The sequence below is a fragment of the Rana temporaria genome, chromosome 9 (assembly GCF_905171775.1).
Source record: "Rana temporaria chromosome 9, aRanTem1.1, whole genome shotgun sequence".
NCBI lineage: Eukaryota > Metazoa > Chordata > Amphibia > Anura > Ranidae > Rana > Rana temporaria.
The window spans coordinates 102,893,492-102,921,276 of NC_053497.1; the positions used below are offsets into that span (position 1 = coordinate 102,893,492).

Genomic DNA, 27,785 nt, shown 5'->3' on the forward strand with positions numbered 1-27,785 from the left:
AAGGGCAACGGCAAAGAATTGTCGGCCAACAAACACAAAACTACGTGTTTTTTCAGCTCTTTAGTGCCACCCTTTGGGCAACTTCTGCTAATCTTGTGTTAAAGTGGTTATTTGCTTTGGTAATGGAACCATTGGCCATTGCAATAAGGGCAGACACAAAAATGGAGGGATTCGTGAGGCCGACAGGGGAGGAGAGAATCGCACTTTATGCGGACGATTTTCTCCTCTTCCTCTGGGACACGAATCAATCCATTAAACAAGCAATGACTATATTTAGAGATTTTGGGAAATTATCAGGAAGAAAGTTGAGATAATGAAATACTTGAATAATGAATAATGAATATTTATAACAAGCGATCCCAATAAATACATAAAGTATAATTTAGTACCCCTCCTGTCTAAATTCAAAAAGAAAATCCAAATCTGGCGGTACCTACCCTTGTCAGTGGCGGGGAGATGCAACTTGATTAAAATGCTGTGGATGCCCCAATTATTGTACATATTGCATAATTCACCAATATGGATACATAAGAAATGGTTTAGGAAAATAGATACATTGTTCAGAGAACTAATCTGGAAAGGGGGTCAATCTAGAATCAAGTTGCAAACACTGCAATTACCTATACGAGAGGGAGGAATGGCAGTACCTCACCCACAATGCTACTTTCTGGCAGCACAGCTGCAGCATATAGCGGTGAGAACTGAATCAGGAGGGGATACAAATGTGGGATTGATGTGTTTAGGGGCACCCCATGAGACAGTGGTGGAGGTATTGGAGGCCAATTCCTTTACTAATAGAATCCCAACGGTTAAGATGGCCCTTAAAGTGTGGAAAGCAGTAAAGATACTAGGAGGACAGGAGGGAATGACAGAATACGCACCTCTTTGGGATAATAGAAACCTTCAGGAACTGGAGTCAGTTGGGAAAATCAACGAATGGGCAGCTAAGGGGATCATTAGATTGGCACAGCTATATGAAGGAAGAACTATAAAAACATTCGCCGCAATTAGAAAGGAATATGATGTACCTAAACATACATTCTATAGATACCTCCAAATCAGACATGCACTAGATGCTCAGTTTAATAGAGTAGGGCCAATATGGGTTAAGATCTTTATCCTTCAGAAAGTGAATAACTGGAGTAAGACGAAGGGATTTATCTCCGAGGTCTACTCATACATATGTAAGGAGAGCATTGAAGGCCCAGAAAAACTTAAAAGCAGAGTAAAATGGGAAGAAGACCTAGGGATTATAACAGAAGATCAATGGAGGAAGGTATTGGAAAGAGGACATTCGGTTACAGTCTCGCCAGCACAGAGATTTTCCTTCCTGATGCTGATACATAGGACATATTACACACCTAAGAGATTATTTAACTTTGGATTGAGAGCGGATGCAGGATGCCCCAGGTGCCACGATACAGGAGATTTATTGCATATGATATGGAAGTGCCCGAAACTGTTCAGGTATTGGAGGGGGATACTGGACATCATCAATAAGATATATAAATTAAAGCTGGAGATGAACCCCAGATTATGTATCCTGGGCCTAGGGGAAGAAATAAGTAGAATGACCAGCACATCAAAAGTAGTGTTGAGATGCTGTTTTCAGGCAAGAAAGTTAATAGCTCAGAGATGGCAAGCAGTCAACCCCCCATCAGTAAAGGAATGGATTAACGTAGTCACAGAGTCAATTTGGAAGGAGAAGGTGGTTTATACCAAGAGAGGGAATATCAGGGAGTTTGGTAAAATGTGGAACCCTTGGTTGGAAGAAATGAGATACCCCGTGTGAAAGAAAACCCAATAAAGCGGATGGTCAGAGTAGGGAGGGGGGAGGGGAGGGAGGGAAAAGGGTAAAATAAAAGGGGGAATATTGAAGATATGTATGAAATATGTGAAACAGAAATGGTAAAAAGATATAGGATTTTAACCATTTATTGTTTTTAAAAGATGATGAAAATTAATAAAGAATATGAAATTGAAAAAAAAAAGTGGTTGTAAACCCCCCCCCTAAAGCACTTTCACCTACAGGTAAGCCTAGATTAAGGCTTACCTGTAGGTGTTTGCAATATCTCCTAAACCTACACGGTTTAGGAGATATATGCAAAAAGGAATGCGCCGTAGACAACAGCGCAGGCGCACTGACCGTGCAGGGCTTTTGAACTGCCGGTCCCGCGCGGGAGTGACGTCATCGCCGGTCCGGCCAATCACAGTGCCGGAGCAGCGATAACAGGAAGAAAGCTCCGAGGGGACATGGCGGCGGCCGTGGACGGGACCGAGGAGGACTTCGGGGGCTTTGTTCTCAGGTAAGTGACACATGCAGGGGCTCTCTTGCAGGGGCTTTTTTTTTTTGTGAGGGTTTACTTCCTCTTTATGGTTAGCATTGCTTCTGAGCGTGCGTGTTTGTACTTTGGACTTGTGTACACACGATAGGAAAATCCGACAAGACACATTTGCTGTCGGAAAATTTTAAAGCATGCCATCCAACATTTATTGACGGAAAATTCAACAACAATTGTCTGATGCAGCATACAAAACAGTCGGATTTTCCGACAACAGCTTGTCATCACATAAATCCGATCGTGTGTACGGGACTCTAGGCCACATATTTGTTCCAGGTTATGATTCACAAAGTATTGAAGGAAGTATATTGACAGCTCTGGAGCCTGCAATGTCAAAAACAAGTCAGTAATATCAACTTCTTTTTGGTCACTATCTGAAAATAAAAAAAAAACAGTCAAAACATTTTCCAATATTGCAGGAAAATTGCAACTCAACCTGTGCCCACTTTGGTGTCATCCCCAGGCCCATTAAAACTGCAAGCTTTGGGGACAAAGTTCTGGAAAAACTGATAATTTGCCAAAACTGCTGGTTATGGGTCTGTTTAAATTACATCCAGGGGTGGACTGACCATTCGAGGGCCCCATGCCACTAGGGGCCCCGTCAGGGTTGCCAGCCTCAGTAAAAATCAGGGACAGTGTGTAAAAATCTGTGTTTTAAAAAAAATCCCAATATTATAGCTTCCCCGCCTCTCCAGTACCTTTCAGTGTGTGTCTGTGTGCATGTATACTGTGTGCCTGTCTGTGTGTTTGTGTGTGTATCCTGTATGGCCCTATAATCTTCTATTGCCCGGGGGCCCCTGATTACATCACAAAAATGTCAGGATATTTTTAGAGCAATAAAATATACACTACTGGGGATTTATTGTACAGCCCATTTTTTCACATTTTAATACCTAGAAGCATGTTGGAGTTTATAGGCAGCCCACGTGTTATCCCATAGAAGGCTATCCTGTGGCCCTGGTGCAGAATCAGATCTAAAGATTGAACATTGCAAGGGGGGGCGCTGGAACATGATAGAGAAACCAGATCCATTTTCACCATTGATTTTGAGCTGTTAAATAGAGATCAGATTTCTCTGTGTTGTGATATTAATAAATTATAGTTGGCCAATGATACCTCTTAACAAGGCAGAAGAGTCTCGGTATACTGTTATACCTTTTTAGTTTATGGATTTGCTGAATACATCTTTCAAACATGAGAAAACAACTTCAACCTTCAAGAAGAATTACATCTATAACAGAATGTGACTTACACAAAATGATCATAGTAATTGTTGAAGTGGAGCTTAGAAGATATCCACTGGTCACTACATGCCTGTAAGGAGTCTAGGACCAAGAACGCCTTGTACCAAGACAACAATATCACAAAGCCACCACTCAGAACAGTGGCTTAGCACCTCTGTATTGCAGCACTAGGTCATCTATTTAAATCCCTACCACAACATTTCCTACATGGAGTTTGCATGTTCTCCCTGTGCTTTCATGAATTTCCTTCCACACAAGACATGCTGGTAGGATAAACTATAACTAAAGGCAAAACTTTATTGTTTTGGATAGAGTGAAGAGGATTAGAATACCTGTCAATTTTTTGTTTGTTTTTATTCTGCAGTCTGTGCTCCTGTTTGTGAGATTTAGTGGCGGTTCACACAGGGGCAACACGACTTCCAGCGCGACGACTTTAGCGCGACTTGGAGTGACTTACAACGCAACTTCAAGTTGTCTCCTGGACAGGCGACTTTGCCAGTGGCCAATCAAACAATAATCAGCTCTGGGGGAGGGAGGGGTTTGCCTGAGAAAATAATTTTCTCTTCCTGTAAAGTTGCTTTAGTTAAGACGGTGATCCGACTTGAGGCAACTTCCATTGAAATCAATGGGTACAAGTTGCCTAGAAGTTGCCTTGAAGTAGTAAAGGAACCTTTTCTGAAGTCGGAGCAACTTCAGTAGGGTACATTAAGATCAGAGGCGGCTCTTCAATTAGGCGGTCGCCTAAGGCCTCGCAGACACCTAACTTGCCCAATGCATTACCCCAGTTTTGAGGGACAGGGAACAGTAACGCTGCTGTGCTCGGCAGCGTTATGAGCCCCGACTCAGGAGCGGGGCCGCCAGCGTCCCTAACTAACAGTGAATATCGGGGACACCACCCCTTGTGACGTCAATGACCCAGCATGCCCTCAGTCAATGTCGTCACAAGGCCACCTTGTTAAAGGGGGCTTCCAGATTCCGATAAGCCCCCTGCCCACAGCCCCCCTCACAACCACCGGCCAGGGTTGTGGGGAAGAGGCTCTTGTCCTTGAATTATTTTTCCCATCATGGGCCCGAGTGGGGCCCCATGTCAACTTTTGCCTAAGGCCTCACAAAGCCTAGAGCCGCCTCTGATTAAGACGGCTCCATTCACTTCAATGTAATTTCTCATGTCGCGCAACTTGGGGCGACACAAGTCGGATCCCAAGTCGCTATAGTGTGAACCGCCACTTACCCCCTCCAGTAGTCTTGTTTACCAATATCACTAAAAGTGAAAGAAAATCCCAAATTTTGGTTATCACCAGAACAGGAATAGAGGGGAAATCTTAAATGGGAACACCAGTGCTGGTGACCCGGATGACAACATGGGATTCCCTTAATTTGGAGGGATTTCCTCTCACTTCCTGTTTCGCTTAGGGGATAGGAAGTCAAGGGAAGTCTCCGCCAATGAGGAAAAACAACCGACAGGTTTTTAAATACTACCTTAGTCTATCTAAAATGGCTGTAGTACGTGTATGTATGCATGCGAGTTTGGGACTTTAGATCATAAAGCTCCTTGAGGACAGAGTATAATATGTAAAGCACTGTGTAAAAGCAATAAATAATATTAATAACAAACCATAATTCCTCTTTAATTTTTGGGTCTGCTCTTAACATAAGAACAGTAAAATCTGATTGCTATAAATTAAAACACATTGGGGTTGATTTACTAAAAGTGAAGAGTGCAAAATCTGGTACAGCTGTGCATGGTAGCCAATTAGCTTCTAACTTCAGCGTATTCAATTAAGCTTTGACAAAAGAACCTGGAAGCTGATTGGTTTCTATGCAGAGCTGCACCAGATTTTGCTCCCTCCACTGTTAGTAAATCAACCCCATTGGGGAGAATTACTAAAGGCAATTAGACTGTGCACTTGCATTCATTTTTTCGGGGCTTAGTAAATATGGTAAAGCTCTGCTGATTTCCATCAGCCAATCATGCGCAAGCAAGGGCTTTAAAAAAAAAAAAATTCCTTGCACCTAATTGGGTATTCTAACAAAGTAATGCTTTACCACATTTACATGTACTAAGGGAAATTAATGCAACTGTACTGTAGAGTACAATTGCAAAGTGCACATTCTATTTGACTTTATTATTATAGACGATTTATATAGCGTCAACAGTTTATGCTGCGCTTTACAATGTATAGGTGGGGATAGCACAATTACAGTACAGAAGGTACAATCTTTGTTATAATAAGCTGTGCATGTGTATCCAGTACACTTAATGCCTTTTATATACACAGTATATAGATATCTACAAACATACAGTAGATATACATATTTGGAATGCATTACAATAGCAGTAATAAATGGTATGTTATGATTAGCAGCTATGTAAGCAGTATGGCAGTCACTATAATTAAACGGGTAGAATTTGCTCTATACATGTGACCCAATCAGGTGGCAGCTTACCTGCAGAGTAAATGCCCTGAAGTGTTACATACAATATTGCTGACAGAGGCATGCAGCGTGACTACAATAGCGAGGTGACAGACAATGCAGCAGATGTATGAATGGGATGTATACACTCATACGTTAGACACATAAGAGGTGCAGGTGACAGTACCTGGTGGGGAGGGCGGTAGCTCTGTGGGATCCACAGGAAGCAGCCAGAAGAGAGAAAGAAAATAATTATTGTTGTCACAGCAAAATGTAAAAACAGAAAATTCCAGTACTGGATACTGTAGTCAAACATTATGAAACATATTTTTTTACTTAATCACCTAGAAAAACTCCAAAATATACAAAGAGGCAGCCAAGCAGAAACATCTATTATGGAAGATTTGCAGGAAGATCAGAGTGCTTAGAATATATAAGATTAAATTGTTACTGTAATGGGCATTATTCTGGTATAAAAAGTTGTCTAGTAACCCCAATAATTGTGCAGGGAGCCTCTCCTCAACATGAAATGCCAGTTACAAGCCTGGTACACACGATCGGATTTTCCGCAAAGCGTAGGACTTTTGTCCGAAGGGTGTTGGCCATGAACTTGTCTTGCATACAAACGGCAAAGAATTGTCGGCCAAAAAAACGAAACCAAGTGTTTTTTCACCTCTTTAGCGCTACCCTTTGGGCAACTTCTGCTAATGTGGTGTTATGGTTAGCATTGCTTATGAGCATGCGTGTTTGTACTTTGGATTTTTTTTTTTTCTTCGAAGGATTTCTGCACACCTGATCATATATTACAACAACATACATTTGTTGTCGGAAAAATTTAGAGCATGCTCTCCAACATTTGTTGTCGGAAAATCCGACAACAATTGTCGGATGGAGCATACAAACGGTCCGATTTTCCGACAACAGCCTGTCATCACACAGTTCCCGTCGGAAAATCCGATCGTGTGTACGGGCCTATAGAGTGCTGTCACTTTGAGATGTTGGGATGTATGACAACGAGGGAGCTGCTACATAAATATCTCCATAGCTCTGTTTGTGTTGCTAACAAGCCTATTAAGGCTGCATTCACACCTGAGCGTAGCTTGTTTGGTCGTTTTTTCCGGCGTATTTGCACGTTTGCATACAGCATCGTCCGACGTTTTTGTACTTCGACGTTTTTTATTTTAGCCAATAGGATAAATGATCATCTTTTCATCACTTGTTGCTATGTTGGTAGATTTTATTTATCTTCTGCCTGGGTGAAATGTTCTATTGATTAAAGCGACAAAACGCCCATAGCAAACACTCGTTGTCGCGCTAGTCGCTTGAATCGAGCGTTTCCATTACTTTCTATGGAAAATACAAACGCTCAAAAATGCCCAAACCGCTTGATTCACACGACAAAAAAGGGTCCGGAACTTGTTTGAGCTTCAGGCGTTCGGCGTCAGGCGTTTTGGAGTGGAGATGTGAACCATCTCCATTGAGAATAATGTATTTTTTCCCCTCTAGCGTTTTGGACCGTCGCGCTTCAGGCTACAAAACGCTCAGGTGTGAATGCAGCCTTAGTTAGAGTTGTAACTTGAATGTGTGCTATAGTTTATTTACTGCGAGAACATAGAAACATTGATTCCCACTGTCCTGATTCAAATAAAATCCTATAACAGAGGTAAGTTCAGGATAAAAAAAAACAACTCTGCACGAAGTATAAAAAGGGTGATTTATAATATTTATAAGAATAAATATTTCATTGTGCTGTCAGAAGCACAAAAAAAGCGAACACACACCAGACAGCCAGAAAACATGACATGTATGAATAATAAATGTATATGCACAGAGCTCCAGGGCTATGCCCACTCTCCAAAGACAGGTCATTGCATTGAAAAAAAAAAAAAAAACTTCCTGACCTCATTCTTCCACAACTCTCATGTGTAAGTAAAACCTCGTACACACGATGAGAAAACTGGACAAAAAAAAATTCCGCTTTCGACGCGATCGTTAGTACACAGCTATCATCTGAAATTTTTTGAAGGAAGAAACGCAAAAATGTTTCTCGTACGATTCCAGACCGTAGAATTTTCATTTAATCAGTACAGTTTTCGCCAGAAAATACAATACAAATACATTACAGTACATCCGAATATCTTTTCTGTCGTATGAAAATTTTCGTACTTGGTAACCTATTCACATTCGATATGGAGACTAGCATGCAAAAAAAAAAAAAAAATGATAATTCGTCCAATAATCTCATGGTTTGTACTAGGATTTAGCCTTCTCTGGAGCCTATACATCTGAAGACTGCCTGTTCTGTCCAGCTATCAGGAACAGAAGGGGAACAAAGGGGTTACCTGCTCACAACAGAGTGAACTAGTCAGGTCTTTCTGACTTCAAGATATTAACCACTTGGCGCCCGAAGGACGTCATATGATGTCCTGGGCTTTGTGGTGGTATATCATTCAGATATTGACGGTTTCAGCGGACGATTCCCTGCACCATGGGATCGATCATAGCGGCTGTTCTGTCACTTGATCGTTCTTACAGGCAGCGAAAGGGGACGTCCCGCCCCTCCGTGCTTCTCCCGACTCACCTGTGTGATCGGTGAGTCGGTGACAGGAACCACCGGCCCCGGATGTTGATCACAGAGATTTCCAATGGACCAGATGGTCGTCGGAGTCTCTATGATTGTCGGAGGCCAGGCACGATGTTATGACGTCACGCCCGGCCTCTGCATTCAAAAAACACACGTCCCGCCCACATATGAAAATGGTGTTCAAACCAGACATGTGAGGTGTCAGCGCGAACGTTAGAGCGAGAGCAACAATTCTAGCCATGGACCTCTTCTGTAACTCAAAAATTGTAGTAACCAGTAAAAAAAATTAAAGCGTCGCCTATGGTGATTTTTAAGTACCGAAGTTTGGCGCCATTCCACAAGCGTGTGCAGTTTTGAAGCGTGACATGTTAGGTATCTATTTACTCTGCGTAACTTCATCTTTCACATTATTAGAAAAAATTGAACTAACTTTACTGTCCCTTTGCTAAAAAAAAACATATATAGTGTTTGGGGGTTCTATGTAATTTTCTAGCAAAAATATTATGATTTTTACATGTAGGAGCGGAGTGCCAGAATTGGCCCGGGCCTGAAGTGGTTAATATATCTTCTCTTGGCTATGAGATCAAGGTGTTTTCAAGCTACAAGCTATTAAGATTTCTGACTTATGCTGGCCATACACTATACGAAAAATCGGACAAAAATCGGTCATTCAGACACTTCGTTCGTTTTTCGAACAGTTAAAGCGGGAGTTCACCCAATTAGTTTTTTTTTTCTCTTTTCCCCTTAGATTCCTGCTCGTTTTGTCTAGGGGAATCGGCTAGTTGTTTTAAAATATGAGCCGTACTTACCGTTTACGAGATGCATCTTCTCCGCCGCTTCCGGGTATGGGTCTTCGGGAGCGGGCGTTCCTTCTTGATTGACAGTCTTCCGAGAGGCTTCCGACGGTCGCATCCATCGCGTCACTAGTAGCCGAAAGAAGCCGAACGTCGGTGCGGCTCTATACTGCGCCTGCGCACCGACGTTCGGCTTCTTTCGGAAAATCGTGACGCGATGGATGAGACCGTCGGAAGCCTCTTGGAAGACTGTCAATCAAGAAGGAACGCCCAGTCCCGCAGCCCATACCCGGAAGCGGCGGAGAAGATGCATCTCGTAAACGGTAAGTACGGATCATATTTTAAAACAACTAGCCGATTCCCCTAGACAAAACGAGCAGGAAGCGAAGGGGAAAATGTATTCTCTATGGGTGAACCTCCGCTTTAATGGGCACAAAATCGATAATCGTTGGGACGTTTTTGAGCCGAAAAAACAAAGCACAAGTTTGGAAATTTTCTGCTGAACGAACAATAAATCGGAAGGTTAATGTGTTTCCTGTCCGAACTTTCTGCACTAGGTATATGTAAAAAAAAAAAAAAAAAAAATTTTTTTATCTATGTCCACTGAACGATTTATCGGTCATTACATGATGGCACTATCATTTGCGCTCACGGCTGAACGTTTGTTCGGACGATTTTTCGTAGAGTGTATGGCCAGCATTACCAATAAATTCTGTTTCTTGCAGCACAGTGAAGGTGCACAGGATATTTAGGGCCAGATTCACGTAGGTGAGCGGCGGCGTAACGTATAGTAGATACGTTACACCGCCGCAAGTTTTCATCGCAAGTGCCTGATTCACCAAGCACTTGCGATGAAAACCTACGCCGGCGGCCTCCGGCGCAAGGCGGGCCAATTCAAATGGGCGTGTGCCATTTAAATTAGGCGCGCTCCTGCGCCGGACCTACCGCGCATGCTCCGTTTCCTAACTCCCGCCGTGCTTTGCGCGAAGTGACGTCATTTTTTCGAACGGCGACGCGCGTAGCGCAATTCCGTATTCCCGGACGGCTTAAGCAAACGACGTTCATTTTTACATTTTGACGTGGGAACGACGGCCATACTTTAGACAGCAATACGTTTGCTGACTAAAGTTAGGGCACCAAAAAAAAACGACTAACTTTGCCGAAACTACTAATTTGCATACCCGACGCTGGTTTACGACGCGAACTCCCCCCAGCGGCGGCCGCGGTACTGCATCCTAAGATCCAACAGTGTAAAACAATTACACCTGTCGGATCTTAGGGATATCTATGTGTAAGAATCAGTCGCATAGATAGAAACAGAGATACGACGGCGTATCAGGAGATACGCCGTCGTATCTCTTTTGTGAATCTGGCCCTTAGTCTTTAACCATGGGTTACATGCAGCTATATTCAGATGGTTGGATACTTTCAAAAAGGGAAATCCACTATATAACCCCTCTCACTCCCAGCTAGCCTCAGTTTGGTAGCAAAACAGTAAAGGAAACTGAAAAGAACAATAGTGAGGGACCTGCAGTTCATCTGAGGGATGGGCAACACAGCAAATAAAATACTAACAGGCGCACATAACAAACCAGTCAAGAAAGACTAAACAGAACTCAAAGAACAGCTTGTATGTTATGCCCAAAACTGGCATCAGAGGAGGCCTAAACATCCACCCAGTAATACTTAAAGTGGTTGTAAACCCTTACATATACCCAGTGAAGTGACTGGCGTTAGATGATACACAGAGGTGCGCAAGTTGTACCTGTTTTTCTATGCCGTCTTTCCCATACAGCCATTCAAAGTGCAAAATTTATACAGGATCTCTCAGCTCTGAAATCCAGGGAAGAGCATGTGGAGAGCTCTCAGAGCTGATTGGAGGGAAGGGGGACACAACCCCCTTCTCACAGCCAACAGGAACAGAGCTGAGGCTGTTAATCTGCTGGATCTGGGAGAGAGGAGAGCAAGCAGCATCTGACAGAGGCAGTGGTGGCTGGTGCTCAACAATTTGGGGGGCGCGCAAACAAACGAAAAAAAAAAAATCATCAATTGCAGCCACTGTGCCATCGTCACCACTGTGCCCATCAATTGTCGCCACTGTGCCCATCAATTGCTGCCAGTTTGCTTCGTAAAGTGCCGCCATTGCCCCCTCAAATACCACCAGATTGTCCCCGTGCCCGGCACTTACTTAGATGTCTTCTCCTGCCCTTGATGTCGCTTCAGCCAATCAGGTTAACGTGTGTCAGAGTTAACCAGGGAACACACACCCTGGTTAACTATTTGGAAGCCGATTAGAGCCCACAGGCTCTGATAGACACTTTCAAAACCAACCAAATGCTGTTATTCAGATGGCCAGCACTCACCAGGGAGCCGGCCATCTGAATAGTGGGCGGCAGCAACAATACATAGATTCATGCATGTTGACTTGAGTGAGGGGTGCAAGGGAGAGAGGGGGCAGCGCTCCTGCTGCCACAACTGAGAAATCCATCTTTTCCATGCGCAGTCCTGTAACCGATAATGATGGTCTGTGCGGCGGATTCACGCGAGATCACCATTATCGGCGGCGGGAGACGGCCCCCCCTCCCTCCGCTTACACTTACCGGATCCGTCAGAAGCGGCAGAGGCGATCAAGGTAATGTTCCGTGCAGGGTATGGAGACGAGTGAGGGCAAGATGGCCCCCACCCGTCACCATAGCAGAGCAGAAGCAGCGTCAAAACTTCACTTCTGCCCATACTTCTTAACCACTTAAAGCCCCGGACCAATATGCTGGCTAAAGACCCAAGGGGTTTTTACAGTTCGGGACTGCGTTGCTTTAACAGACAATTGCGCGATCGTGCGACGTGGCTCCCAAACAAAATTGGCGTCCTTTTTTCCCCACAAATAGAGCTTTCTTTTGGTGGATTTTGATCACCTCTGCGGTTTTTATTTTTTGCGCTATAAACAAAAATAGAGCGACAATTTTAAAAAAAATGCAATATTTTTTACTTTTTGCTATAATAAATATCCCCCAAAAACATATATACATTTTTTTTTCCTCAGTTTAGGCCGATACGTATTCTTCTACCTATTTTTGGTAAAAAAAAAATCGCAATAATCGTTTATCGGTTGGTTTGCGCAAAATTTATAGCGTTTACAAAATAGGGGGATAGTTTTTTTGCATTTTTATTTTTTTTATTTTTTTTACTAAACAAAAAAGTGGAGTAGCGCTAGAGACTGAAGGGCCTTCAAATAACTAAATAAATCAAAAAGAAGGCTGCATGAAAGTCCAATATATATCAAAAAATGTGTTTAACAAATTAGTGACAAACAATTGGTTAATAGTCCAAACGTGTATCAAACTTGAGTGTGACACTCTGTTGTAACAACGAAAGGAAGAACAAGTCTGGCTCCAAGTGGAAAATGTAACTTGCTGACCCTTACCGAAAAGGAAGGTCCTAACGGACCTAGTCAAGCAGAAATCCCTGGATGGTGTATGTTGAAATAGAGCTGTCTGTTAAGACGATCCTTCCAGGGGTCACAAATCCGCCAATAAAGCAACCAGAAGAAAAAAACTCATATAGTGTAAATCCGTGTGATAATAAAACATGAGTGCATCCCCCAGTGACTGGCAACAGTCAGTGTGAACACAAGAAACCACCACCAGTACACACACTGACCCTTACCAGAACCTGTGATCCGTCAGGATCAATCAAAGCAGAGGGGATGTAGGCAGTAAGCAGTAATGGGACGTCTCAGCCAATGGTAAACGAATAGATCAGCAGGTCCAATATGTGTGAGGAAGAAAAACTCACATAGCGTGATACCGTAGAGATTTTTAATGTAAAAAAGCAGTACACTTACAGTTCGGTAACAGAGTGTCAGCGAAGATAAAAAGAAAGCCGGCCGGCGTGTCAGAACGAAGGTCCTCAAATCGCGGTGACGTCAGCACGTCGCCTCCCAACGTTTCGTCTGCTCTAGACGTGGTCACGGGAATGAGAGCAGAATCTAGAGCAGACGAAACGTTGGGAGGCGACGTGCTGACGTCACCGCGATTTGAGGACCTTCGTTCTGACACGCCGGCCGGCTTTCTTTTTATCTTCGCTGACACTCTGTTACCGAACTGTAAGTGTACTGCTTTTTTACATTAAAAATCTCTACGGTATCACGCTATGTGAGTTTTTCTTCCTCACACATATTGGACCTGCTGATCTATTCGTTTACCATTGGCTGAGACGTCCCATTACTGCTTACATCCCCTCTGCTTTGATTGATCCTGACGGATCACAGGTTCTGGTAAGGGTCAGTGTGTGTACTGGTGGTGGTTTCTTGTGTTCACACTGTCTGTTGCCAGTCACTGGGGGATGCACTCATGTTTTATTATCACACGGATTTACACTATATGAGTTTTTTTCTTCTGGTTGCTTTATTGGCGGATTTGTGACCCCTGGAAGGATCGTCTTAACAGACAGCTCTATTTCAACATACACCATCCAGGGATTTCTGCTTGACTAGGTCCGTTAGGACCTTCCTTTTCGGTAAGGGTCAGCAAGTTACATTTTCCACTTGGAGCCAGACTTGTTCTTCCTTTCGTTGTTACAACAGAGTGTCACACTCAAGTTTGATACACGTTTGGACTATTAAACAATTGTTTGTCACTAATTTGTTAAACACATTTTTTGATATATATTGGACTTTCATGCAGCCTTCTTTTTGATTTATTTAGTTATTTGAAGGCCCTTCAGTCTCTAGCGCTACTCCACTTTTTTGTTTATGATTTATATGTTAGTATAACATTTTTGAGTTAGCAGCTTTATATAATTTTTTGTTAATTTTTGGTAAGCGCACTATTCTCCTTTTTATATCTATTTTTTTTACTAGTAATGGCGGCGATCAGCGATTTTTTTTTAAATCGCCCCGTCGAGCTTGCACGCAGAAGCGAACGCATACGTGAGCAGCGCCCGCATATGAAAACGGTATTCTAACCACACAAGTGAGGTATAGCCGCAATCGTTAGATTCCTGGATGTGTGTTTACAAACAGAAGTAAAAGCAAACCAAAACTGTCATTTGCCAGCAATTTAAAGTAGTATTAAAACACAAAATGCAAGAATGTAATATATTATAGTTTGCCAATCCCTACATGTGGGGGCTGCATAAGTTTTCTTTTTTAAACTTGTTTTCCTTTATTTGACCTGGTGATCCTGCAAGTAACACAGTTCCTGTCTTAGGGCCCTTTCACACGGGGCGGATCAGTAATGATCCGCCTCCGTGTGTCCGTACAGCTCAGCGGGGATCCTCCGTAAAATCCCCGCTGAGCTGGCAGCTGACAGGGCGGTCCCCGCACACTGTGCAGGGACCGCCCTGTGTTTCCTCCGCTCTCCCCTATGGGGGATCGGATGAACACGGACCGTATGTCCGTGTTCATCCGATCCGGCAGACGGAAGAAAAATAGGATTTTCTTCCGTCCGATTTTGCTGATCTTTGCGGAGGCGGACAAATTACGGGTGTCAGCGGATGGTCATCCGCTGACACCCGTAATCACATAGGGACCCATGTATGTCCCGTTTTCATTCGCAACGGACGGATGAAAATGCGGACATACGGTCCGCACGTGTGAAAGGGCCCTTAGGGTGTCTGCATTCTAGATGAAGCAGAAAAGCAGACGCCTTTGGACAGCCACATTGTCAGTCTGGGGAGAGGATATTGACAGGCCTTCTTTACATGGCTGGTTACATGTAGCCTGCGAATTCCAGTGACAAGAATCAGAGGATTATTGCGGCTGGAATGACCAGGCCATGCAAATAGCAGCAGCCGATCAACCTATTTAAAGTAATGACACCCTGACAGCAGCTGCCACTGTTCCCATGTAGCCGCAAACAGAGCGGATAGACGCAGTAATGGATGGATGTAGGTAACTGCTCTGAGGCTAGGCTGAGAAACAGAAGCTGGAAGCCAGCTGATTAAAAAAAAAAAAAAAAAAAAAACACAATACAAAATTGTGGCTGCTACTACAGCCGTGAGCTTGTTGTAAACTCTTCACATTCTGGATGTACAGGTGAAACTCAAAAAATTTGATTGGTTTGAGAGTAACTTGGTTGGAGAGCGTTTTGCAAGACAAGCAACATTTTTTTATAAAATGTGACTTGATATACAAGCGATGTCTTGATATAAGAGTAGCGTCATGTCACAACTGAGTATAAAAGAGAAGAGAGGCGCCTTTAAGTGTAGCAATATGGTTACATTTAATGAAGGTACAACATTTAGAAACTCACATGGTTGATAATTAAAAGTGGCACATCTAAGTATGCAGGCATACAGGGTAAACCTGTCCACATAGACCATCCCCCGCACCGCCATTGATGTCGTCCCTTCCACGAGCGCTTTAAAGGGGTTGTAAAGGTAAAATTATTCTTCCATAAATAGCTTCCTTTACCTTAGTGCAGTGCTCCTTCACTTACCTCATCCTTCCATTTTGCTTTTAAAATGTCCTTATTTCTTCTGAGAAATCCTCACTTCCTGTTCTTCTGTCTTTAACTACACACAGTAATGCGACACTTTCTCCCTGGTGTGGAGAAAGCCTCTTGAGGGGGCGACCAGGAGTGTCAGGATGCCCACTAACACACAGCTCCTTTCTATATCTGCAAAGTAGATAGCGTCCTGACCCTCCTGCTTGCCCCCTTTCCCCCTCAAGAGGCTTTCTCCACACCATTTCTATATGGCTGTTATTAAGCAGATTTTGTAATCTGCCTAGTTTCTAGTCCAAGGTGGTAGAACTTCCTGTTCTAAGACCCCATTGCTTCCTGGGAAATGATGACACTTATTTCCCTGGAGTCTCTGGGCATTACTGTGCCTAAAAATCCCAGCATGCACCTCTCCAGGGAAATCCACGAAGAAACATGAAGTGGGCTTCATAATGCCCACAGCTATGATGGAAACGGCCACAAGATCCCTGAGATGATATCAGGTACGTTTTTGCTACTGTTTATGTACCGATCGTGCTTTTTTTAATATGTTTTAAAGAATATTCATAATAATGTAATTGAGATTGCAAAAAAAAAAGTGTCAGCAGCAATGTGGAGTATAACTATATCTTGTACACGCAACATAAATATTTAGAGCAGAGGAATTAGGAAGGTTCAGGTCCAAGTTGGGTTGATATAAAATACAACATAACAAAGCCACACAACAACAACAACAAAAAAGGGGGGGAGGAGCAAGCGCACCCAAAGCACTGAATAAACAAATATAGACTTCCGTTGATGGGCTTTGCTATGCTTCAAGTGTTTTTGCATTCCCATACATTTATGACAATGCAAAACCCACTTGAAGCAGGTCAAATGTAGGTAAGAAAGAGTTTAACTGAAGGACAAATCCCACTGTCAATGAATTCTGAAATATCGCTGAAGCATCCTAAACTGATTTCAAATTGATGCCAATGACACACAGCCAAAGCCTGCTAACACAGACCCTAATAACAAACACTTTGCATTCATCAATAGTTCCAGGACTCTGTGCTCTCTCTTTATGTATGGACCACCTCTAGAGAATATAACCTTTACATTCTCTGCCCTCCAACCCAAGCACTGTATGCAACATAGCACTCACCCCTCAGCACCTCTCTGTCAGTCTGCTAATAGAGCCTTATCCATAGGATAGACCCACACCATCATGCACTGGAGGAACACGGCCCAGTCAATCAGAGAGCAACTGACTGATCACAGGTGATTTTGGGTTCATAGTAACGGGCCTTCTTGGCAAATGCTGCATCTGTTATTCAAAGGTAAAATGCATGTGTTTGAAGGGCAAGCATGGTGTTTAACCACTTGCTTACTGGGCACATATACCCCCCTCCTGCCCAGGCGAAATGTCAGCTTCCGGCACTGCGTCGGTTTAAATGACAATTGCGTGGTTGTGCGACGTGGCTCCCAAACAAAACTGATGTCCTTTTTTCCCCACAAATAGAACTTTCTTTTGGTGGTATTTGATCACCTCTGCGGTTTTCATTTTTTGCGCTATAAACAAAAAAAGAGTGACAATTTTGGAAAAAAAAATCAATATTTTTTACTTGTTGCTATAATAAATATCCCAATTTTTTCGTTTGATGCCCATTTTCAGAAAATTTTTAATGTTTTTGTGTTTGATGCCCATTGTCAGGAATATTTTCATGTTTATGCTTTTGATGCCCATTGTTAGAAATATTTCAGGTTTGTGCGTTTCGTGTGCGTTGTCAGGAATATTTCATGTTTGTGCGTTTTGTGTGCATTGTCAGAAATATTTCATGTTTTTGCGGTTGATGCCCATTGTCATAAATATTTCAGGTTTGTGCGTTTCACGTGCATTGTCAAGAATATTTCATGTTTGTGCATTGTCAGGAATATTTCATGTTTGTGCGTTTCACGTGCATTGTCAGGAATATTTCATGTTTGTGCGTTTCACGTGCATTGTCAGGAATATTTGTGCGTTTTGTGTTCATTGTCAGGGGTATATACAGTATATATCTGATAAAAAACAAAAGGAAAAAGTTAACTGCACACTATCGCAAATCTCTATGCACATTAAAATAGTTGGAGGTTTTCTAGTGTCACTACACTAACTCACCTAAGAGGTTTTGACATGGCAGGTGAGCTTACACTTTACTGGCCACTGAAGTGATACTAAAAAACATTCAGTTATTTAAAGTGGTAGTAAACTCTGTACTACCTTTTTTACCTACAAGTAATCCTATAATAAGGCTTACCTGTAGGTATAAAGAATAGCTCCTTAACCTGTACGGTTTAGGAGATATTCCCCTCGCAATTCGCCGCTGCAGTCAGCGGCGCATGCGCAGCAGGGATCCTCGGCTAAAGGCCCAGCAGCCGCGCCGGAAGGAAGTCTCCCACGCGCATGCGCGGGAGTGACGATATTCCCGCTCCTGCCACTCACAGGGATGGAGCGGCGATACCCGGAAGACACGCAGAGGCAAGATGACATCTCCCTTGGCGTGGACCAGGTAACTTCCCCACGCCTCGTTCCAAGGTAAGTACTTCATAATGAGCTAGTATGCGGTACATACTAGCTCATTATGTCTTTTGCCTTTCAGGTAGGTTAAAAAATAAAAAAAAAACAGCAGCGGGTTTACTACCGCTTTAAATAGGCAGAGCGATTTGGGCTAGTGCACAGGTAACTTTTCCCTTTGTTTTTTACTTTATGTATTGGGGCATTGTTGCTGCCCAAAAGTAGTGGGAGCTTGAGCACAGGGCTTAAAGGGGTTGTAAAGGAAAAAATGATTTTCCCTAAATAGCTTCTTTTACCTTAGTGCATTCCTCCTTCACTTACCTCATCCTTCGATTTTGCTTTTAAATGTTCTTATTTCTTCTGAGAAATGCTCACTTCCTGTTCTTCTGTCTGTAACTTTTTTTCCTGGTGTGGGTAAAGCCTCGTGAGGGGGCGAGCAGGAGTGTGAGGACGCCCACTAACACACAGCTCCTTTCTCTATCTATCTGCAAAGTAGAGAGTGTCCTGACTTACCTGCTCGCCCCCTCCCCCCCTCAAGAGGCTTTCTCCACACCAGGAAGAAAGCCTCGCATTACGGTGTGTAGTTACAGACAGAAGAACAGGAAGTGAGGATTTCTCAGAAGAAATAAGGACATTTAAAAGCAAAATTGAAGGATGAGGTAAGTGAAGGAGGACTGCACTAAGGTAAAGGAAGCTATTTAGGGAAAACATTTTTTTTCCCCTTTACAACACCTTTAATTTTGTATGCATTTGATACCCATTGATACCCATTGTCCGCGTATATAAAGTGTATGCGTTTAGTTCTCATTTGCATTCTAGAAAACTTGGTTTATGCATTTACTGGCATGATTATATTACACTATATATATATATATATATATATATATATATATATAATCATGCCAGTAAATGCATAAACCAAGTTTTCTAGAATGCAAATGAGAACTAAACGCATACACTTTATATACGCGGACAATGGGTATCAAATGCATACAAAATTAAAGGTGTTGCATTTGATACCCATTGTCCGTGTATATAAAGTGTATGCGTTTTAGTTCTCATTTGAATTCTAGAAAACTTGGTTTATGCATTTACTGGCATGATTATATTATATATATATATATATATATATATATATATATATATATATATATATATATATATATATATATATATATATATATATATATATATAATATGTGTGTGTGTGTGTATATATATATATATATATATATATATATAATGTATTTTTTTTTTTTTAATATATATATATATATATATATATATATATATATATATGCGTTTTATAGTTTCCCCCCCCCCCCCCCCCCACTTTTGTCCTTGTGCCCCCCCCCCTAAATATGAAAGATAGAGACGGCACCTCAATATGATATGCTATGTCCAAAGAAATGCAATGCAAACAGGTCAAACACAGCCTCTGAACTTCCACGTGTACAGCTCAATTAAAGTCAGTGGAATGTTTGCTCACCTAAGTATGACATATTCCAAATGCACCTGGCTTCCCTCTCTGTTGATGTTTAACCCTTGCTGTCGAGCCTTGCTGGTCACACAGTGATAGCGATTTGGTGGGGGGGGCACGAGGCACTGTACACTACAGAAGCCATGTAGGCAGGGCCTGTGCTACCACTAGGCAGATTAGGCAGCCGCCTAGGGCGCACTGCCTCCTAGGGCGCAACTCTCTGGTGTGGAGGAGGTGACACAGCCTTTTGTGTAGAGACGGGTGTCAGTATGACGGGACAGACAAACAAAGGAGGGGGAGGAGGGGGGAGATGGCGCGGCTCAGTCACTGGGTAAAGCAGAAGATTTTTGGTGGAGCCGCTCTGCAGTACAAGTGTATGGAGTGATCTGCGCTCCCCTCATAGGAACAATACACAGAGCAGCCTGAAAATGTGTTCCGCCTAGCTCCTGACACTCATCCTGGGCACTGACACACACACACACACACACACACACACACACACACACACACACACACACACACACATATAAAGTCCTACCTGGGGGCAGCCGCCTTCAGATCCCATGTATAGCCTGGGTTCACACTGGTACGACAAACGCTCCGACATTGGGAGCGCATGTTGCATGACGTGTGAAAATCAATGTTTCCCTATGAGAGCCGTCTTAACTGGTCCGACACAAGTCGGTCCAACTTTGAAAATGCTCCCTGTACTACTTTTGGTCCGACTTTGATTCTACCAGCCAGGGCCGATCCTCCCTATAGGCTCACTATGCAAGCCGCTTAGGGCCCCGCAAAGCTGCGAAGGGCCCCCCAAATTACTAGAGGCCCCGCCTGGTGAGAAGTCATTTTTGCCCCCTCACCCCGCTTCTAAACTCGCTGGCTGGGTCATTTCCGACAGCAGAACACCCCCTCCCCCCGCTTCTCAACTTTCTTTAATGTGACATGTCACTGTCGTCAGCGCCCCCCCGATTCTCATTTTTAATGTGCCATGTCATTTTGCTTAGGGCCCCAGGGAGGTCAAGATCGGCACTGCTACCAGCCCATTGAATATCACTAACGTCGGATTAAAGTAGGATCCTTGTCCTAACCATGCGACTTGTGGCATCCGACATGGTGATTACAGCAGCAGAAAAAACAAACTCCTGCGCACGGGTGGATTGTCCAACAGTTAGTCAATGTTCCGCTTGGAAATTTCCACAAGTGTCAAAAATGGTAACAGTGGCCTTGTTGCCCTTCAGGGACGAGGAGCATCCTAACAGATAACAAAAAGAAGAAAAAGAAAGGCGCACCAGCCTAGTGTGTTACCGTTGACAATTTATTAAATAGAAATGGTGATAAAAAACTACTCACAAGAGAAATGGTATAAAAGGCTTGTCAACAACGATGTGATGGATACCCCTCGAACCACACTCCAGAATAGGGGGGAAGGAGGTGTGTGTCACTGTCAGCTGACGCGTTTCGAGGCAGCAAGGACCTCTTCATCAGAGCTCAGCAGTACAGACCCTTCCACAGTCACCCCCTTAATATACATACACATGTGCACAAAACACACCCACCGCCAGCCACAGGGGACCTCCCAGGGGCCGTTCAGACTCCTCCCAACACATGATGGGCAGTCCCGGATGCTACACACAAAACAAGGAGTGAAAAATAATAGCAATAACAGACCAATAAATGAATAAATAAATGAAAAGGAAAATTGAATAAATTAAGCTTGAGAAGATAATACCAAGTTAAGAACACTATAAAAGGAGATGTACTATAGATCCAGCAGTGACCCCTGTAGCGATCACCTCCATAAGAGGTGTATAATTGGGTCAGTGGGGTGGATGTGGGGTGGACACTCCTGTCACTGCTCCATTTACCCTCTGATATTGTGTTTTTTTTTTTTTACTTTAAACACACTGACTAGCTGGGCGACTGCTGCGTCCCTAACTACTGATGAGCTGAATGTAAAAAAAATAATTGCAGACAAAAAAAAAAAAAAAAAAAACACGGGAAAACCATATACAGGGTTAATGGAAATTATTTTCTTACAGAAATACCTACACAGTTGAACTTGATGGGACTGTTGTCTTTATTCAACCATTACCTACTATGTTACTATGTGACCAAAACAGTGTGGGGTCCCGATTTTGAGGGAAACCCCATGCCAATTTTATTTTATTTTTTTAATGCTGTGGGGTACCCCCAAAATCCATACCAGACTCTCATCCTAGCATGCAGCCAGGCAGGCCAGGAAAGTGAGGGGACAAGTGCTCCTGAACCATACCAGGCCACATGCCCTTAACATGGGGGGGTGCCTCTTCCCCACAACCGTGGGCTGTGGTTGTGGGGGGCTGTGGGTGGGGGACTTACCAGAATCAAAATCGGGACCCCACACTGTTTTGGTCACATAGTAACATAGTAGGTAATGGTTGAATAAAGACAACAGTCCCATCAAGTTCAACTGTGTAGGTATGTCTGTAAGAAAATAATTTCCCGTAACCCTGTATATGGTTTTCCCGTGTTTTTTTTTTTTTTGTCTGCAATTATTTTTTTTACATTCAGCTCATCAGTAGTTAGGGACGCAGCAGTCGCTCCTTAGCAACCAGCTAGTCAGTGTGTTTAAAGTGAAAAAAAAACCACAATATCAGAGGGTAAATAGAGCAGTGACAGGAGTGTGAATGGAGTGGTAACCAGAGGGTAAATGGAGCAGTGAATGGAGTGGTGACCTGAGGGTAAATAGAACAGTGACTGAAGAGTAAATGGATAAGTGACAGAAGTGTGAGTGGAGTGGTGACCGGAGGGTAAATGGATTAGTGAAAGGAGTGTGAATGGAGTGGTAACCAGAAGGTAAATGGAGCAGTGACAGGAGTGTGAATGGAGTGGTGACTGGAGGGGAAATGGAGCAGTGAATGGAGTGGTAATCAGAGGATAAATGGAGCAGTGAATGGAGTGGTGACCTGAGGGTAAATAGAACAGTGACTGAACAGTAAATGGAGAAGTGACAGAAGTGTGAGTGGAGTGGTGACCGGAGGGTAAATGGAGCAGTGATAGGACTAGGAATCGAGCAGTGACAGAAGTGTGAGTGGAGCAGTGATAGGACTAGGAATCGAGCAGTGACAGAAGTGTAAATGGAGTGGTAACAATGGGGTTAAAGGAGAGGAAACAGAATGGTTTCTGGAACGGTCACTGGAGGGTAAATCTGCGGTAAGCTGGGAGTGGAGCGTGTAATGTGTGGGAATAAAGAGAACCCCAGGCATGTGATGGGTCAGAGTTTGGTTTGAAGTAATGTGCGTGTGGACTGTGTTATTGGAGGCAACAGCGGAAATGGTGGAAAACCAGAACCACAGAAAGCCAAGACTAAAGCAGAAACACAGGCAGAGACTGCACTGTGCAGAAAGCACAAATGAACTCTGAAGCTTAGGTTTTAACCACTTCCTTACTGGGCACATATACCCCTTCCTGAATTTTTTTTCTCAGTCTAGGCGATACGTATTCTTCTACATATTTTTGGGGGAAAAAAAAAAAAAATCGCAAGAAGCGTCTGGTTTGCGCAAAAGTTATTGCGCTTACAAAATAGGGGACAGAATTATTTTTTTTTTTACTACTAATGGCGGCGATCAGCATTTTTTTCGTGACTGCGACATTATGGCGGACACATTGGACACATTTTTGGCGCCATTCACATTTATACAGCGATCAGTGCTATAAATATGCACTAATTACTGAATAAATGTGACTGGCATTGAAGGGGTTAACACTAGGGGGTGAGGAAGGGGTTAAATGTGTACCCTAAATTGTGTTCTAACTGTAGGTGGAGGGGGGGTGACTGGGGGAGGTGACCGATCTATGTCCCTATGTACAAGGGACACAGATCGGTCTCCTCTCTCCCCTGACAGGACACACAGAGCACACTTCTTGTTTACACACAGAGCTCCACTTCTTGTCCCTGTAGCCGCCGATCCCGAGTCCCTGGCGGACATCACGGCCGCCAGGCACTCGCATCGGCATCTCAGCGATGCGGCGAGCACGCGCGCGCCGCTGCCGGACGCGCCCGCTCCGCTGGAAACGCGCGCAGGCCGTAAAAACACGCCCAGTTAGAGATTCAGAACCACCCCGCGGCCGTATAAAGTCGTACGGCCGTCGGGTAGTGGTTAATATCCATAGGATAGGAAAGAAGAATAGGATAAAGAGGAGCTGATAAAGGGGGATATGTGTACATCTTAGAAATATGTTACAGTTCCTTGAAAAAGTATTCATACCCCTTGACATTTTCCACATTCTGTCATGTTACAACCAAAAACATAAAATGTATTTTATGTGCTAGACCAGCCCTCAAAAATTCCACTCGCCTGCTCGCATTTTGTGAGTGGAATTAGTGTAGGGCGAGTGAGGTGCAAAGAGAGAGCAGGCTGACCATTTCCTGGCTGAAGCAATCAGCCAGGAAACTCTCAGCTGGAGGACACATAGCAGCAGGGCTGGACTGCCCTGGTGCCGCTTTGAGCAGAGACTGCATCGCTCCCAGCCCTCTCACTCCTTCTTGTATCACACACAGCGGGCATTGTCACAGAGCTGGGTCTGTGTTCGGTGGCACGGTGTAACAAGGTCCCGCCCCCCTAGACTGACTTGTGTGATAGTAGATTGATTCAGTGTTCCGCCTATCACACGAAAGCTGCATTTGATGGGGCACGGTGAAGCTGCATTTGATGGGGCGCGGTAAAGCTGCATTTGATGGGGCGCGGTAAAGCTGCATTTGATGGGGCACGGTAAAGCTGCGTTTGATGGGGAGCGGTAAAGCTGCGTTTGATGGGGCGCGGTAAAGCTGCGTTTGATGGGGCGCGGTAAAGCTGCGTTTGATGGGGCGGGGTAAAGCTGCGTTTGATGGGGCGCGGTAAAGCTGCGTTTGATGGGGCGCGGTAAAGCTGCGTTTGATGGGGCGCGGTAAAGCTGCATTTGGTGGGGCGCGGTATAGCTGCATTGATGGGGCCTAGTGAGGCTGCATTTCATGGGGCAGGGTAAGGCTGCATTTAATGGGGTACAGTAAGGCTACATTTAAGAGGCACAGTGAAGCTGCATTTAGGGGCACAATGAGGCTGCATTTAGGGGTTCAGTGAGGCTGCACTGATGGGTATTGATATGCTTTGTTAATATTGTTAAAGTTATTATTACTATTTATTTTTGGAACATAATTCTTCATAAAACATTTACAGTAACAGTTTAATTTCATGAGATAATTTACAAGAGCGTGTTTAGGGTGGGCCAAGGGAGGGGTTGGGTTGGGCAACTGGTGGCAAGTAACTCTTAAGGCCTGGCTAGTGTCTTAGGACTTGAAATTTTGAGCCCTTTGCTAGACCTACACAAAGTGGCACATAATTGTGAAGTGGAAAGAAAATGATAAATGGTTTTCATAATTTTTTTTATTTTTTTTAATATGTGAAAAGTGTGGCGTGTATTTGTATTCAGCCCCCCTATGTCAATACTTTGTAGAACCACCTTTCACTGCAATTACAGCTGCAAGTCTTTTTGGGGATGTCTCTACCAGCTTTGCACATCTAGAGTGCCATATTTGCCCATTCTTCTTTGCAAAATAGCTCAAGCTCTGTCAGATTGGATGGAGACCGTCTGTGAAAAGGAATTTTCAAGTCTTGTCACAGATTCTCAATTGGATTTAGGTCTGGACTTTGGCTGGGCCATTCTAACACATGAATATGCTTTGATCTAAGCCATTCCATTGTAGCTCTGGCTGTATGTTTAGGGTTGTTGTCCTGCTGGAAGGTGAACCTCCACCCCAGTCTCAAGACTTTTGTTGACTCTAAGGCCCTGTACACACGATTGGACCAAACCGATGAAAACAGACTGAAGTTCAGTTTCATCGGTCCAAACGGACCGTGTGGGGGCCCCATCGGTCAGTTATCCTTCGGTCCAAAAATGTAGAACTTGCTTTAAAATTCAACCGATAGGTCAAAACCGATGGTTAGTACGCAAAAGCATTGGTTCCAAACCGCGCATGCTCAGAATCAAGTCGACACATGCTTGGAAGCATTGAACTTTATTTTTCTCTGCACGTCGTTGTGTTTTACGTCACCGCGTTAGACTCGATCGGTTTTTGAACTGATGGTGTGTAGGCACATCAGATCATCAGTCTGCTTCATCGGTTAACCGATGAAAACGGTCCTTCCGACCGTTCTCATCGGATGGACCAGCCGTGTGTACGCGGCCTAACAGGTTTCCTTCTAAGATTGCCCTGTATTTGGCTCCATCCACCTTCCCATCATCTCTGACCAGCTTCCCTGTCCCTGCTGAAAAAGGCATCCCCACAACATAATGCTGCCACCATCATGTTTCATGGTGTGTTCAGGGTGATGTGCAGTGTTGGTTTACTGTCACACATAGTGTTTTGATTTTATGCCAAAAAGTAGAATTTTGGTCTCATCTGACCAGAGCACCTTCTTCCACCTGTTTGATGTGTTCCCCACATGGCTTCTCGCAAACTTCAAATGGTACTTTTTATGGCTTTCTTCTTGCCACTCTGTTTGTTCACTAAGGTTCTCTAACAAACCTCTGAGGGCTTCACAGTACAGCTGTATTTTATACAGAGATTAAATTACACACAGGTGTGTTGGGTGACTTCTGAAGGCAATTGGTTCCACTAGATTTTAGTTGGGGGTATCAGAGTATAGGGGGGTTTCTTTGGCAAAAACAAAAAAAATGTTTTTAGTCAACAAAGTTGCAGAGCAACAAAATCCCAAATGGAATGGCTGGGCTCTTTCCATAATGGGCAGGTTTGTACAGCATGGCACAATTACCTGCTGTGCCCTCCTCCAGCAATGACGGGTCCAGGGTCCTGTTGCTGCTTTGTTCAATTCTGCTGTCTCTGCCGCTGACAGTGTTCTCTTTACATACTCTTTAAAGCAGATTTCTACCCATACATTAAACATCAACGATTATAATGAAACGTATGGAAAAGATACATATAAATTAGCTCTTTAGTGAGTATACATATATAACCCATATTACAGTAAGACACTCTGGCTTTTTTCACAGCAGCACATGCATAAACATGCAACCTTCCATAACATCTGCTATGTCAGTGGATCTCATTCATGAAAATTGTGTAGCCTGTGACAAGCAATCAGTTGCTTTGGTTGTCTAGCTTGAGCTAGAAACATGACGACAGAAATGCGGTAGTCAGAGCCGGTCTTGGTGTGCCACCTGCTGCTTACACAGAAAACTGCAGTACTAAGGGTTAAATCATTTTTTATTATTATTATGTCTTCTCTTATGACGTCCATACTGCCATCAGCTCTCATGTCAATGTGAGGGATCTAACGTTGGGTGGGCCATACAGAAAATATAAATGTTTCCAGTAAATATGATTACATAGCAAAATCATATACACATTTCTGAGTATAATATACTATTGTTATCTACTGAGATTATGCAAATGGGTCCAATTATTTTCAACCTTCTTTACCAGGATGGCAACACTGTTTGTTCAGCAGTAAAATCAAGTAGCAGCTTTGTCACCTTTCCACCAGACATTGTGGGGTAGATTCAGAAAGAATTTACGCCGGCGTATCTATTAAAATTCAAATCTGCGCCGGCGTATCTTCTTTCTGTATTCAGAAAGCAAGATACGCCGAAAATTAGGCGAAGATCCGACTGGCGTAAGTCTCTTACGCCGTCGTATATTAGGGTGCATTCTCACGCTGGCCGCTAGGTGGCGCTTCCATCATTTTCGGCGTAGAGTATGCAAATTACCGAGATACGCCGATTCACAAACGTACGTGCGCCCGGCGGTAGTTTTTTACGTTGGTTGCGTACGGCTTTGTCGGCGTAACGTTGCTCCTGCTTCTATGAGGCGCACGCAATGTTAAGTATGGACGTCGTTCCCGCTTCGATTTTTGAATTTATGTTGTTTGCGTAAGTCGTTCGCGAATAGGGCTGGACGTCATTTACGTTCACGTC

General features: G+C 43.6%; 1 protein-coding gene across 3 annotated transcripts in view; it reads right to left on the reverse strand.

Annotated features, from left to right (window-relative positions):
- The window catches only part of GARNL3 (GTPase activating Rap/RanGAP domain like 3), a 295,858-nt gene that overhangs the window by 229,721 nt on the left and 38,352 nt on the right, over positions 1 to 27,785 (reverse strand). For 2 of the 3 annotated variants that reach the window (XM_040324016.1, XM_040324017.1), the window contains exon 2: positions 6,189 to 6,209. The exons of the other annotated variant lie outside the window; for it this stretch is intronic. In XM_040324016.1, coding sequence (XP_040179950.1) covers positions 6,189 to 6,209 — 21 coding nt within the window. The remainder of the gene's footprint in view (positions 1 to 6,188; positions 6,210 to 27,785) is intronic. 3 annotated transcript variants of the gene reach the window in all.